Raw genomic sequence first — 14,824 nt, forward strand, 5'->3', positions numbered from 1 at the left:
AGGTGGTCGTGTCACTGCTAATATTGTCAGAGATTGGAAGTTCTTACAGCTTCACAAGTCTACTATATCTTGGTGAGTAGCGCAGAAAATAGTGTTTTTATAGCAAGATAAACGTACAAGACACCATATAAACCAGTTGTGACTATACATTTAACAAGTCTTATATTTCTTCCACAGGATTTCTCTGCGCCCACACTTTGCCAGCATTGTACCAAAGATATGAGATAGAGGTTGACCACCTAGCCGCAAGGGGTAGTGAAGACATCAAGAGGTTCTACAAGAGGATTGATTCCAATTTCCTGAACAAAATACCAAGAGGCCCTGTCAAGACAAAAGTTAAATAAAATATACTCCCTGAGGATACATCAATAGTTCCCTTGAAAGGATGCATGGATGGACCTATCATAATTTGCAACAGGATGTGTGAACACAATCCCACAAATGCGAAAAAGTAACTCCATTTGAGCTTGGAGAATTCAGATCTGACTGCTAGCATCCAAATGTACCTATCAATGTGTGATACAAGCATATTTTCATGACTTCAACAATCAATATGAAATGGACACTAATGTTGTAATCTCAACAAAGCATATGTTACCAAGAATTGAGTGGTGGTTTCTCTTTCAATTGTGACACCATGGGTTTGTTTTTAAGTACAAAGTGTACAACAAATAAAAAAGCGTCCAATATGGGCTCAGCAAGAAAAATAGTTAACATCGCCCGATTCATCATTCAATGTCTTCTCACATGTAAAATGCTGGCGCTATGTGTTTTACTAGCATACATGTGGAGTCCTTGGAATTAAACATTGCACGAGTTATATGAAAAGATTCATTTGTACCTTCTATGGTTGTGGAGAATCATCCCAAATCTGCTGTAGAATATGACCATATTTGATACATCAGAGCCCTTGGCTCTTTCTTATTTCAGTAGATGAAATATCTATGCGAAACTTTTCCTCCGGAATGGAGATGAACATGTCTCTCAGCTCTTCTGGAATGTCTAAATCCTCAAGGACCTTAGACAAATACCATATGTAGTATCAGATGACCTCTTTTATTTTCTTCCTTTTTTCAAATATGTGTAAAGAAAACGTCGATGTTAACCAATACCTTGAAATCTCCTTCAATCTTTCGGCCACCAACAAGAAAAGTGGTACCTGTGCTTTTACATTCGAGAAGTATCTCCAGCATTCTGTTGTAATCTCCTCCGTAATACTTAGGCTACAATGAGTAAACCTAGTTTAGTTAGACAACAAAAATATCCAACTGCCAATTTACTTATGCTGCAATGAGTAAGCTCTGTTAGTGAAGACAATACCATAATATGCTCAAAAGTAAGTACAAAGTGCTGATAGAAACCATAAAGACGAAAGAAACTGCAAATAGTTTCTTACGTTAACAAGCCTTGCTGCAGTGTCTGCACCAATTATAAAAGCGCTTCCTGGGAAAAGTTCCGCTTTCTTATAGAAGTATGGTTGGTTAGATATAATCACATTCTTCCCTGTAGAAATAAGATCAGAGTCATTGAACACTGGACGGAGTTTCCCAAGCAAATAGATACATTATTTCCTAACCATTTCTATCTTAGAAAAAATCAGTTACTCCATCAAAAGCAGTAAATGATAACTGATGACAAAATAAACATAATTTCAGTAAAACCAAAGATGGGTTGCCCAATTAGTCAATCACCATTTCATAGTTTAGTAACATAAACACAAACTCCGGAAAAACGTGACTGGACACTTCTGTAAAGAGACCCCAAGAAATATTTTTGTTCATGGATCAATAAGATATTAGATGAATGGCCACTTGAATGCATGGTAAACAAAACCCTAGTTCTCTGTAACTGCAATTGAACTATGTTTACAAGCTTGGCCTGAAACCTGGTTAGAGTTCTAGCAGTATAGCAAAATGGAAGTCATGTCATATAACTAACAGCGTACATGGCACTGGGACATACCTGCTTTTCTAAATTGCTCAACACGTCTCTTAATTTCTGCAATAGATAGTGGAGGTTTATCGGCATTAATTGCTGATATCTCAAAGAATGGAAGCCCATCATCACACATGCTACAAGAAGAGGTTTCATGAAAGATATCAGGCAATTTACTCTTTCATAGGTAGAAACAGCAAAAAAAGGCAAATATAGCTATATGAAAATAGTGTTGCGCAGCCAAATGCCCATTATCAAAACATAATAAACCCTCCCTTTGATTAGTAACTTTCTCAGACAAGTGACATATCATTTCCACTTCAACACTGTACTACTTTCTTTGCATTTTTGGCTTTTATATTTCTCCTTGCTAGTATTTAGCATGATGAAATCAGCAGTACAATTTTTTTATCTACACTCCTAGCTTCACAGGGAGAAAATCAAACCTTGATGCAACTTCCAACAATCTAAGGTGGCCATCATGCAAGGGGTTGAACGAACCAGGTAGAATTATTTTTCTGTTGAAGTTATTTTCCGCCAGAGCTACATTGAAGAACAGTGTGGTTCAAAAAATGGAGTTATAGAAAAACATAGAACCCACAAGACAGGACAAAGTGATTTCACAATGAAAATGGAAGAATTCTAGAATGAAAAACAGAGCAACTGCGAGTGCTAAATATACCAGCAAAATTAGACTTTCATGCAAACTTGCCCATCAATAACTTGCTGAAGCTCTTGATCTTCATCAAATTGCTCCATGCTTTCTTCTGGAATTTCAGGTCCGTGAATGTCTGACTGAATGGTTGCAGAAACTCTGCAGGTATCTGCTATTGCCTACAACATGGTGAACTCTTAAAATGAGCACTATCTTAGAGAATGATGATCAATTATCATAAGACTTGGGGCAATCCTGATATGATCACATGATAAGGATTTGTTGCTCATATTTGTTGGTTATGAATTTATGATGTTCAACTTGATCGATATTACCACTGAGAATATACAAGTGCAGTGCATCTAGTGAAACATAATAACAAACCTTAAGCAAAAAGTAGCTTGAAACCTTGTCTTCTTCCTCTCTGCTCCGTAAACCCTGGGTAGAAAGAATATGGTACCATGAGGCAACACAGTTTAAAAATAATACTGGCATAGCATTGCTAATTTTACTGCAAATTCCGACCCCGCTGATATTAAAATAGTAGAGAGCACAAACCATTTAAAGGGTAAGAAAGGAACAGCGGTACTTGTACCTTTGACAAGGTAACATGTGATGTCCACGTTGACACATAAAACCTATTTGAAAACAATAATCAAATATTATATAGTGCATAATCAAGATCCACTGACTCCTCAAAGGATGAGAATTTTGTGCCACACACCATGTGCTCAGGTTCTTATGACCGCATCTCAAAGCATATGCTAAATCAGATATTCTAGCATAACCACTGTTCTAGGCTGGTGAAGGGGTGAGTTTGTGAGCAAGGCATACCTGTGGTCACCATGTTTTGGACGTGAGCTTGCCAGTGACCCAGTAAATCCAACACCCATAACTTGTAGACCTACACATACTCCCACTCATTGCTTCAAATTTTTTGGCAAGGATAGATGATGTTAGGTGTAAATGGTGCAATTCTACAAATTACATACTCATGTGCAGAATGATCAAATGCTGGGAAGTTAGATAAGCAGCATAAGTCCCCAAATACCTGGTCCAGAAAGCTTGAGTGCTCGGTTGTACGCGGCCAGTGCCATGTCCTCTGCAGCCTGCTTGCTAGTGAATTGCAGGGGCATCTGACCATCAAAGCAGGATCAGTGCGAGTTCCCCATTAGCCATCTGTGAATTCTCAAGTGGAAGCGAAGAGTGCTCCGGGACCGGGAGTGCCGATTTGGTTACCTTGCCAAGGAGCTGCGCCATGGAGGCCCTGGAGTAGGGCACGACAACTTCGAGGACGGTGCCCGACGCGCCGGGCACGGACAGGAGCCAGCCGAGCGCCTGCGCCGAACGGGGGTGCCAAACAGTTGGAGTTGGCCGATTTTTTGACGGCAAAATTACATCACGCGCGTCGGCATGAGAGGTGTTGGTACGGATACCTGAGATGCGCCGCCGGCGAGGTAGATGACGGCCTGCGAACGAGAGGAGTGGATGGCCTCCACCACCGCGCGGACCCAGCTCTCCATCAAGATCCCGGTGGACGCAGGCTGCGTGCGAGTTCCTACGGGACGACGGGGAATTTGTCCGGTTCCTTCCCCAAACAACAACAGCCAGCACTGTAGTCTGATTGGGGGAGATTTACATTTTTACAGTTATTAAGAAAGGCACTCATCCAAATATAATGATACTTATAAATTTTACTAGATTCGAGAAGTTTTAACATTAGGTGTTTGTTTAGTTTCCACAAAGTTTCCCAAAAAGTGCTACAGTAGCCATTACATCGAATCTTACGATACGTGCATAGAGCATTAAATGTAGACGAAAAAAAACTAATTGTATAGTTTGGTTGGAAATTACGAGACGAACGTTTTAAACCTAATTAGTTCATAATTAAACACTAATTACCAAATAAAAACAAAAATACTACAATAGCCAAAATTCCTAAAATCCGCGAACTAAACACGCACTGGATTTGTCATCTTTGCTGATACGCCACGCCGCTAGCTCGACACGTTGGCGGTGGCGCCCAGGAGTAGCCAAAATGTCCTTGCTGCCGAGCTATTCGGTGAAAGACCATTATGGGAAGTGGGCTTCGACGGAATGCCATCCCGCAACGGGCCTTCGCCAGGATGCTATTATCAAGTGCGACACAACCGCTAGGATGCCATCCGAGAGAATTTGGAGCCTTTTATTCCCCTTCTACCCCTCCCTTCTCTCTTTTCCTTTCACGGTCGCGATTGGGACGGACGGAACGGGAGCCACGAACGGATTCCAGAATTTGGTACCTCCACGTCCATGGTATATGTGTGCAAATATGCTTCAGCTTGACCCAAAGATTCCAGAATTCCAGCCCTCGGATCTACAGGGTGAAGTTTTTGCACAAAGTAAAAACAAATGACTTATCAGACAAAAGAAACAAGAATTTGTCATTTCAAATTTGATTCATAGAGATATTATCACACGGGCAGTGCACATCAGTGTTCCAATACTGTGAGTGTACACCCACTACGGCACCGCACCGTGACATTCTCGAATTCTCGTGCTACTAGCGAGCGCGGAACTGCTTAGAATTCAGGAACAACGACAGCCCCAACCAACGACACCAGATTCTCCTCCAGTTCATTCCGATTTAAAAGCATGGCCATGGGGCAAGCACGGATCGGGGACGAAAGCGCGAGGAACATAACGAAGTGCAGTGGCCCCACCTCCCAGTCCAGCGCCCGCCAGCCGCGACGCGCTCTCCTCCGCCGCTGCGGCGCCGCTGCACGCTCCTCCTCCTCCTCCTTGTGGGCGTCGTTGCCGTGGTGTGGTCCATGGCCGGCGTGGAGGCGCTGCTGCCGCGCCAAGGAGAGCTGGAGCCGGCCATGGCGTGCAGGCCGCGCAGGCGAAGCTTGGCCGGGCGGGCGTGGGGGAGCTCGCGGAGCGCGGGCGGGCGTGGGGGAGCGCGCGGTTGCGGGGGATGGGCCGGGCGTGGGAAGGCGGATCGAGCGGGCGGCCGTGGGGTACCTCGGCGACGGAGGAGAAGAGCCCGAGAGCTCGATCCGTTCGTGGCTCCCGTTCCGTCCGTCCCAATCGCGACCGTGAAAGGAAAAGAGAGAAGGGAGGGGTAGAAGGGGAATAAAAGGCTCCAAATTCCCTCGGATGGCATCCTAGCGGTTGTGTCGCACTTGATAATAGCATCCTGGCGAAGCCCCGTTGCGGAATGGCATTCCACCAAAGCCCACTTTCCATAATAGTCTCTCACCGAATAGCTCCCGGCTGCCCTGCCCTGCTTCTCTCTCCCTCACTAACAGCTGGGTCCTGCAGATCCTCTCACTGACAGGTGGGCCCCACTTGTCCAACTTCATCTTCCCCCTCCAGGCATACGCACACTCCCTGGTCTCCTCACGATGGTCGCGGTGCTGCACACGGCCTGCTCCACGGCCTTCACCTAGGTGCTGGAGAGCGCATCACGCGGCTGACGCTGGGGTCGTCGAGGATGGAGACGACGAGCTGCTCGAGCTCGATCTTGATGGCGAGCTCAGCCCGGGCGCAGGCGAGCTCGGCCGACGGTGGCGCTGGTGGCCTGCGCGCGGGTGCGGTCGGCCCCGGCGGACAAGGCTCTTATTCTGCATCTGGCGGCGTCCATGGCGATCAGCAAGCAGCGGGAGCGGCGAATCCGGCCTGGATTCGAGCTGCGAGCGCGAGCACGGGGTGAAGAAGGTGGAGGCGGGCGCTGAGATGGCTAGCTGGAGACGCGAGGATGGGCGAGCGGTGGAGGAACGAGCGGCGCAGCAGGGAGCTCGTCGTGGCTGCCCATGGCGGCGGTCTGCTGCCGCGCGGCCGCGGCCTTGCGCGAGACGCCCGAGACGGCAGCCTCGGTGCGGAGGACGCAGGCGAGGGCGTCCGGCTGCTCGTGCTCGGCCTCGGCGTCGCGTGTGGACGGGGACGAAGACGGCTTCCGCCGCTGACGCCGGCGGCCAGTGCTACGTCGGGCAGCAGGCACGACAGGCGCACCGCTGGCGTGGCTGCAGCCGACGCACAAGGCCAACAGCGCGGCCGCCGGGCAGAGCTCGCCCTCGCGTGTGAGCCTTTCTCGTCGTCCTCGGACGCTCGGCAGCCATGGATGGGGGACCATGGTGTCTGGCTCCCATCCAGGTGCTGGAGGTGGGAGACAAAGCTGACGAATGGGACCACCTGGGAGTGAGAGGATCTGCAGGACCCAGCTGTCGGAAAGGGAGAGAGGCTGACTGGGCGCCGGCCTGTCGAGCTGACGTGGCGTCCTATATGTGTAAAGGCGGTAAATCTGATGTTAAAATTTCTCGTCTGGTATATTTATAAGTGTCATTCTTACGATGATATTTGGATAAGTGTTATTCTTTGTAATGATAAAAATGTAAATCTTCCTCTGATTGACCCGTGAATAATTGGGTCTCTCGAAACCCGTTTACGCAACGGGCTACGTAATACCGACCCCAGGCCCCCCAGCCCAACCAATGCCGGTTCGCCAATGTTTCGGCCTGGCCCGCGATATATTCGCCGAACACCTCAAAGCCTACGCAGGAGTTCGTCACGCTGCAGCTGCAACTGCAATAGGGGACCCGACCGCGTACTGCTTCGTGAATCGACATCGATTAGCGCCGACCACCTGCCGCGGTCTCCTACTCGGCCCCAGCCATGGCCGGCGGCGACGGTGAGGCGGCGACCCTAAACCCCATCTCCTCCATGTACAGCCTACAGCCTCCCCTCGTGACGCGGTTCCCCTCTCTTCTCCCCTGCAGGCGATCGGCACCGAGCGCCGAAGCGGCACAAGTCCTCGGCGCCGTCGAAAGCGGCCCTGGTGGACGAGAGCGCCGAGTTCGACTACGCTGATGACTTCGACGACGACGCCCACGACGGTACTGTCCGCGGGCTTGATCCCTCCTAAATCCACCGGCTTCCCCCGAATCTGTGCGGTTTCTGCGGAACTTTTTAATGATGGGGCTTTTGGTTTCTTGCTCTTATATGCAGCGGATATGGAGGTGAAGAAGAGGGATTTCACGAAGCTCGAGTTGAAGGTGGATCACGCGAGCCGTCCGCTCTGGGCGTGCGCCGACGGCCGCATCTTCCTCGAGACCTTCTCGCCGCTCTACAAACAGGCTTACGATTTCCTCATCGCCATCGCGGAGCCTGTGTGCAGGTTCCCTCCAATCACTTCCATACTCAAACACTACCTGTACCAGCCTTGGTTGCATCTTTATTCAGACTGCTCATGTTTGTATCCGGGTTGTACACAACACAACCTGAATTCCAGCAGCTGATTTCTGCATAAAGTTTTGATAGCATGAAGAGGCCATGCTTTGATAGGGCTGGTCTGATCAATCTAGTATGCATTATTGACACACTAGCCACAATGAATTAGGCTTTGGATGTCATGGACCAGGAGATGTATTTCGAGTATTTCCAAGACTAGATTGAGGGATTTCCAATATTCCATTCAAAACCTTACTACAGTGTGAATTTAGGATGGGGTTTGCTTTTGGGTGACTTCTTCTATTCATGTGATGGAGTTAGCATGATTTCATTTGAAGGAATTTGTGTGAGATTGGTTGGGATGCATACATATGCTGGGAGTTGTGAGGGAGAAAGACGCCAGTGTTTGCTTAACTCAATCAACTATGATTATTGCCTTATTGGGATCTTTTGGTTTTAAATAAGTGCTGAGTATAGCTATTGCATTTTTTGTATTTTTTCTTCTCCGAGCAGAGTTTTTTTGCTTGTTAGTTATGTCATTTGTTTATGAAGTTAAATATGTGGACCACTATCTAAACTTGACTGGAGTAAGTTGCAATACACGCGATGTTTATTCTGGGGAATAAGTGCTAGGACAGTAGGATTTGCTTACTTTGGAGGATTGAATGACCTCATTAGAGGTATCAGGAGCTCGTTACTTCAAATTACCTGGAACAGCAATGAACATAAGTAAAAATTGAAATTGTATCTGAGCTCGCATGGTGCTGTTAATCTACAATCAAAGAGATATTGAAATGCCTATGTTTTTTCTTCAAAATTTCGAGGATGCATATGCGTTAAAGGCTTGAAATATATTCAATGACACGTTTGCAATTTTGCTTTCTGAAAATTTTACCCTGTTGTTGTTGTGCAGGCCAGAATCTATGCATGAGTACAATCTAACTCCCCACTCATTGTATGCTGCGGTCTCAGTGGGACTTGAGACAAGCACTATCATTAGTGTCTTGAGTAAACTATCTAAAACCAAATTGCCCCGCGAAATAATTGATTTCATCCACGCATCCACTGCTAACTACGGGAAAGTGAAGCTTGTCTTGAAGAAGAATCGATATTTTGTCGAGTCTCCATTTCCTGAGGTTGTATCACATGGCTTGTGTATAAAATTCTGATTGCTCTATTGTTTTTCTTTAATGAGAGAACTGTGACACCTATTGTGCAGGTATTGAGTAACCTTCTGAGGGATGAAGTTATATCGAGAGCTAGGATATCTCCTGAGGTATTATCTAGTTTGAGTTTACTCTCTCTTACCGAAACAAATTAGTGTCAGGTAGAGAAGAACTATGCAGTGTGGAAAAGTGTGTTCATGTCATCAGTTTCTTTGTTTTATTTCTTATGGTCTATTTTCCATTTTTTGTCTCCTTTTATCATATACTTCTGTTCCATATCGGCTCCCAACTTCTTGGGTGTGTAATCATATTGGACATTTGAAACCATTGCAGCTTGGTTAATTTTGTGACCTACCTCAGTAGTCTCTTAGGTATAAGTTGTTTCCCTGCTAATTTGTCTACACTAGATCATTATTATCCGTGTAAGTTAGTTGCTTGCATTACAGTGCCAACTAAATCTATCCTAATTTCCTTCAGGATTCCCTTGGTGCACCTTCATTTACTGTTAGCAAGACATCTGGCCAAATTGCTAGTGGACATGAAGACCTGTTAAATGGAATGGAAATTGCTGCTGCAACTGAAGACAAGGAAACACATTCTTTTGAGATTGATCCCTCTCAGGTATTTCTTCACTTCTATTGAAGCTTGGAAACCACTGAGTTACCAAGGGACTGATATTCTGTTCATTTCACACAGGTTGAGAATGTCAAGCAGCGGTGCTTGCCAAATGCATTGAACTACCCCATGCTGGAGGAGTATGATTTCAGAAATGACACTGTAAGCTTGTCTAATCTCAGGAGACAGTCACTGCATGGTTTAGTGAACTTAGTTTTCTATGTCTACTTCAATTGTAGGTAAACCCAGATTTGGAGATGGAGCTAAAGCCGCAAGCACGGCCTAGGCCATATCAAGAAAAGAGCCTCAGTAAGATGTTTGGGAACGGTAAGTTCATCATGTAAAATTGAGTTTCAAACAATCATTACTCTGTTAAGAAAGCTATACATGGCAACAAAGCTTGCACTAAAGAATTTGCCAATAATTAGCATTGAATTGAAAATTGGATTGCACATGGCTGATATGTGACCATGTTCAAAATGAAAACAGATGTGGCTTGTATGAAATGGTCTTACAATGTCTTGTTTATATGGCATCCTGTATTGTGCTATTGTTTAGTGCTTGTGAATTTCTAACAGAAGCTAATGCAAGTTTTGAACTGCTAGCAAAATAAGTTTTTGCTAAGGATGTGTTTGCTAATGTAAGGATTTTTTTGGCACTTGCAGGGAGTAAAAAAAATTGACATACTTGAATGAGTCTGTGCTACCATTTCTAATTTGATTTAATTTGTAATTATGCAGGACGGGCAAGGTCTGGAATTATTGTGCTACCTTGTGGTGCTGGCAAGTCCTTGGTTGGTGTATCTGCAGCCTGCCGTATTAAGAAGAGCTGTTTATGTTTGGCCACAAATGCTGTCTCCGTAGATCAATGGGCATTTCAGTTCAAGCTTTGGTCAACCATAAAAGATGAGAACATTAGTCGTTTTACATCTGATAACAAGGAGAAATTTACAGGCATGGCTGGTGTGGTTGTTACTACATATAACATGGTTGCATTCGGTGGTAAAAGGTCTGAAGATTCGGAGAAGATCATTGAAGAAATCCGAAACAGAGAGTGGGGCTTGCTTCTAATGGATGAGGTGGATTAATCTATTATCCAATTATTGAGGTGTTTATGCTTCAATGTCTTAATAAAGTGTCACACTCACTTTTGTCTCCTTTTCTTGTGTATATGTGTTTTCAGGTTCATGTTGTCCCTGCACATATGTTCAGAAAAGTCATCAGCATTACTAAATCTCACTGCAAGCTTGGTCTTACTGGTATGCTCTCATCATATAATCCTGCATGATTTCACTGTTTGCTTTGGTGTATTATGAATTCACTATGTTAATATCACCACAGCTACCCTTGTGAGAGAGGACGAACGTATTACTGATCTGAATTTTCTAATTGGACCAAAACTGTATGAAGCGAATTGGTTGGATTTAGTGAAAGGTGGATTTATTGCAAATGTGCAGTGTGCAGAAGTATGGTGTCCTATGACCAAAGAGTTCTTTGCTGAGTATTTGAAAAAGGAAAATTCAAAGAAGAAGCAGGTGAATCTATGTTGAAGTTTCTCATATGTTCCTGCAGAGAAATTACATAAATTTCTGTCCTTATTGTGTGCACACACAATATGAAGTTCACACGTTCCAGTTAACATTATTGTTATTCACCTCCAACAAGACATACTAAGATACTCTTATACTTTTTTCATAAGTAAACAACAGAATTTTTTGTTTGACATTCTCGCTTTATTTAATTCTCTTCTATCTTTGTATATGGAGGATCCCATCTTACTAACTCTTATATGCCAGGTACTGTATGTCATGAATCCGAACAAGTTCAGGGCTTGTGAATTCCTGATTCGATTCCATGAGCAACAACGCGGAGACAAGATCATTGTGTTTGCTGATAATCTATTTGCACTAACTGCTTATGCAATGAAACTACGCAAGCCAATGATTTTTGGTGCCACAAGGTGACTTCGCATTTATGCAGATGTTACCTATTTTCTTTTAATTTTGCGCTTATTTATCTTTGAATCATTTAGCCATGCTGAGAGGACAAGAATTCTCTACCAATTCAAGAACAGTCCAGAAGTCAATACAATTTTCCTTTCAAAGGTGTGCTTAGTGACTATCTAAGCTTGAATATGTATTTGGAATCAACTTACTGTCAGCAATCTTTGTGACTATATGCTGTTTCCTGTTAGGTTGGTGATAACTCGATTGATATCCCAGAAGCTAATGTTATCATACAAATATCATCTCACGCTGGTTCGAGACGTCAAGAAGCTCAGCGTCTGGGACGTATTCTCAGGGCAAAGGTACTGTTGGCTGTTGCTTTCTACCATTTGTTTCTGTTCATTGACAAGCTGATTGCAATTGCTGCACCTGATCCTTTAGCATTCAAAATTCTATGTGGATGTTTATGTTCCTTTTGACATTCAAAATTAATGTGGACATTTATATTCCATATTCTTGAATTCATCATGAATGCAAACACATTATGGTGAAAAGTCTTGCTACTAGAAAGAGATTCTTAGAGCAACAATATATAGTTTCAGCTATCAAGTAACACAGTAAACCTCTGTTGTTAATGTCATATCGACACCCAACAATATATATTGGTTTGATTTTGCTGTTGTGCTGTTTCATGGCTTGCAAGAGCCCCTCCAGTGTTGGTAAAAATCGATTGGTGAGGCAAATCGAACATGGCACATGGTGTCAGAAACGAAAAGCGAACTCAGTTTTAGGTTCGAAATCTGTCACGAAGCAGGTCCCACAAAGAAAAAAAAAACATGTGAGGGTGAGGGAAACCTGCCTTTAATTTGCATTCTGTGGGTCCCACTAAACGATTTTGCACTGAGGCCTTCCACCATGGACTGAGTCATTGAACTCTCCGCCTATGGTTTGATGCAGCACTTCAGCTGCTCTAACTGTATTATCACTGACAGTAACCTACTGACCTGGTATTTGGAGTAGTTACACATAGGTGTTCATGTATTTGCACACTACCTTATTTACCAGTGTAGAGCTACCAACCTGTAGTTAAGTTTCAGCTTATGCTTATCAGAGTAATTACCTTGATTTGGCTAATCAGATTGGGAAAAAATATACAGAAAGTATTTGGAACACAACTTCAACATTCCTTCTTTAACGAGTATCATCAATTATATTCTTTTTATATCCTGTAAATTCTTGTGACTTCAGGGTAAGCAGCAAGATCGGATGGCTGGAGGAAAAGAAGAATACAATGCTTTTTTCTATTCCCTTGTATCAACTGACACACAGGTTAGTTTCACTGGATTACTGATTTCCTCACTATTTTCCCTTTTTTTCTGAAAATGCCAGCATGTAGATATGTCATAACAGCCCTGCAGATTATCTTTAGCATATCAGCATTATATTGTTTGTGCCGATGCAGGAAATGTACTACTCAACAAAAAGGCAGCAGTTTCTTATTGACCAGGGATATAGCTTCAAGGTATGGCTTTTGGAGCTTACTTCAAAAGGAAGATTGTTCTTTTGGGACTTTTTAGTGATGAAATGTTGTACTTGCCAGGTTATCACTAGTTTGCCGCCGCCTGAAGAAGAACCTAATCTGAGCTTTTACACACTTGATGAACAGCTTGAGCTTTTGAGCAAGGTGGGCATTTCTGTATCCACTGGTCATAGTTTTGTTGGCAATTACTGATCGTGTGCAGATGGACCCGTTCACCGCTACCAACAGGTGCTGAATGCAGGGGATGACATGATTGGTGTTGAGCGCTTAGAAGAAGATTCTGATGGCAAGGCTCTTCTAAGAGCACGACGCTCTGCCGGATCAATGAGCGCCTTCTCTGGAGCTGGTGGAATGGTCTACATGGAGTACAGGTGCTGCCTCTCTCTCTCCACTTTTCCTCTGGTTTTTGTTTCGGACCATATTCAACCTCTTTTTTAACTGAATGCACCGGCCCATGATCTTTTCTTTCCAGCACTGGGAAGGGAAAGGGTGCTCCGAAGAAACACAAGGACCCATCAAAGAGGCATCATCTGTTCAAGAAACGCTATGCGTAGCCTGTTGTGCTTTGCTAGAAATGATTTGGTTCATGAGAACCTTCTTGTTTGGCATCAAATGTCGTTGGCTTATAAACACACAAGCCAGGTTATGCAGAGCTGTTACTTTTGGTCAAATGTTTCCTCGGTTTGAGCAAGGTTACTGAGCTACTGTAGCGAAGACCAATTTGGATCTCAGGTTTACACATGCTGCTTAAAGTTGGCATACCCGGCTTTCGGGTGGGAGTGGGACAACAGGACGTGTCTTGAAATTGTAAATGTTGTTGTAAGCCTTGTATTATACGAGTAAAAACACGCTAGTAAATCGCAACGCTTCATATTTGCTGCTGGGTCCTGGCTTCCTGCATTTCAACTCCAAAAGAAACTAAGTTTTCGATAATCCTATGTATGACACGTTATTGCCTATGGTTGTCAGTTTGATAATTTGTCATCTGTCCATTTAAAATTATAAGACATTCAGCATGTTCGCTAGATGGTTTCGGTTAGGGTTTATCAGCCAGTTAATAGTATTTTTCTCTCACAACAAACCAGTACTAGCCGGGCTTATTAGCCCAAAAATCAACCAGTGAACAGGTTCATTGATTTTATTATGCATGTGGATATGGTGTATATCTAAATGCATAGCAAAAGCTAGGCCGTATTTAGGCCCTGTTTGGTTGAGCTGTGGCTGTGGGAAAAAGCTGTTGTGGGCTGTGAGCTGTGGAAAAGCTGCTGTGGGCTGTGAGCTGTAGAAAAGCTGAAAGCTGTTTGGTTAAACAAGTATAAAATATACCTTTTATCTTTATCTCTCTTGAAACAACTATGGAAGAGCTTTTTATTCCACCAATTTCGAAAAGCAGAAAGCCAAAAGCCAAAAGCAGGGTCAAACCAGCTTTCAAAAATGAACTACGGAAAAGCAGCTGCTTCTGAAAAAGTATCCTCCAAAAGCAGCCCCTTTGGTTGGGTTTTTGGCTTTTGGGGCCAAAAGCCAAAGCCAAAAGCCCAACCAAACAGGGCCTTAGATTGAGGTTAGGAATCAGTATTGATACTGTAGTATTTTTGTTTGTATTTGATAATTATTGTCCAATCATGGCCTAACTAGGCTCAAAAGATTCGTCTCGTAATTTACAATCAAACTGTATAATTATTTATTTTTTTATCTACATTTAATACTCCATGCATGTGTCCAAAGATTTGATGTGATGGAGATAGAGTGAAAAAACTTGC

At 43.9% G+C, this 14,824-nt stretch overlaps 2 protein-coding genes and 1 pseudogene across 5 annotated transcripts; 2 read left to right on the forward strand and 1 right to left on the reverse strand.

Moving 5' to 3' along the window:
- Positions 1 to 5: 5 nt before the first annotated feature.
- On the forward strand, positions 6 to 822 carry LOC136532480 (reticulon-like protein B9; the record flags this gene model as incomplete). Its single annotated transcript, XM_066525073.1, has 2 exons — positions 6 to 72; positions 178 to 822. Coding segments are annotated over 2 exons (234 nt in total), but the record flags the coding sequence as incomplete, so codon positions are not given.
- On the reverse strand, positions 107 to 4,215 carry LOC136532485 (uncharacterized; annotated as a pseudogene).
- A 2,892-nt stretch (positions 4,216 to 7,107) lies between these two features.
- LOC136532483 (general transcription and DNA repair factor IIH helicase/translocase subunit XPB1-like) lies at positions 7,108 to 13,939 on the forward strand. Of its 4 annotated transcripts, XM_066525077.1 has the most exons (19): positions 7,108 to 7,259; positions 7,348 to 7,464; positions 7,577 to 7,745; positions 8,712 to 8,934; positions 9,018 to 9,074; positions 9,442 to 9,585; positions 9,661 to 9,741; positions 9,819 to 9,906; positions 10,320 to 10,657; positions 10,762 to 10,837; positions 10,920 to 11,113; positions 11,375 to 11,538; positions 11,611 to 11,683; positions 11,773 to 11,886; positions 12,773 to 12,853; positions 12,987 to 13,046; positions 13,125 to 13,208; positions 13,293 to 13,435; positions 13,537 to 13,939. In XM_066525077.1, exons 1-19 carry the CDS (start codon positions 7,244 to 7,246, stop codon positions 13,616 to 13,618), a joined length of 2,304 nt encoding a protein of 767 aa, XP_066381174.1. In that variant the 5' UTR covers positions 7,108 to 7,243; the 3' UTR covers positions 13,619 to 13,939. The 4 variants fall into 4 exon arrangements, with proteins under 4 accessions (XP_066381174.1, XP_066381173.1, XP_066381175.1 ...); XM_066525076.1 differs by having other exon boundaries at positions 12,987 to 13,208; XM_066525078.1 differs by lacking the exon at positions 13,537 to 13,939 and having other exon boundaries at positions 13,267 to 13,429.
- Positions 13,940 to 14,824: the final 885 nt, after the last annotated feature.

The sequence above is a fragment of the Miscanthus floridulus genome, unplaced genomic scaffold (assembly GCF_019320115.1).
Source record: "Miscanthus floridulus cultivar M001 unplaced genomic scaffold, ASM1932011v1 fs_634_1_2, whole genome shotgun sequence".
In the NCBI taxonomy this organism is placed as follows: domain Eukaryota; kingdom Viridiplantae; phylum Streptophyta; class Magnoliopsida; order Poales; family Poaceae; genus Miscanthus; species Miscanthus floridulus.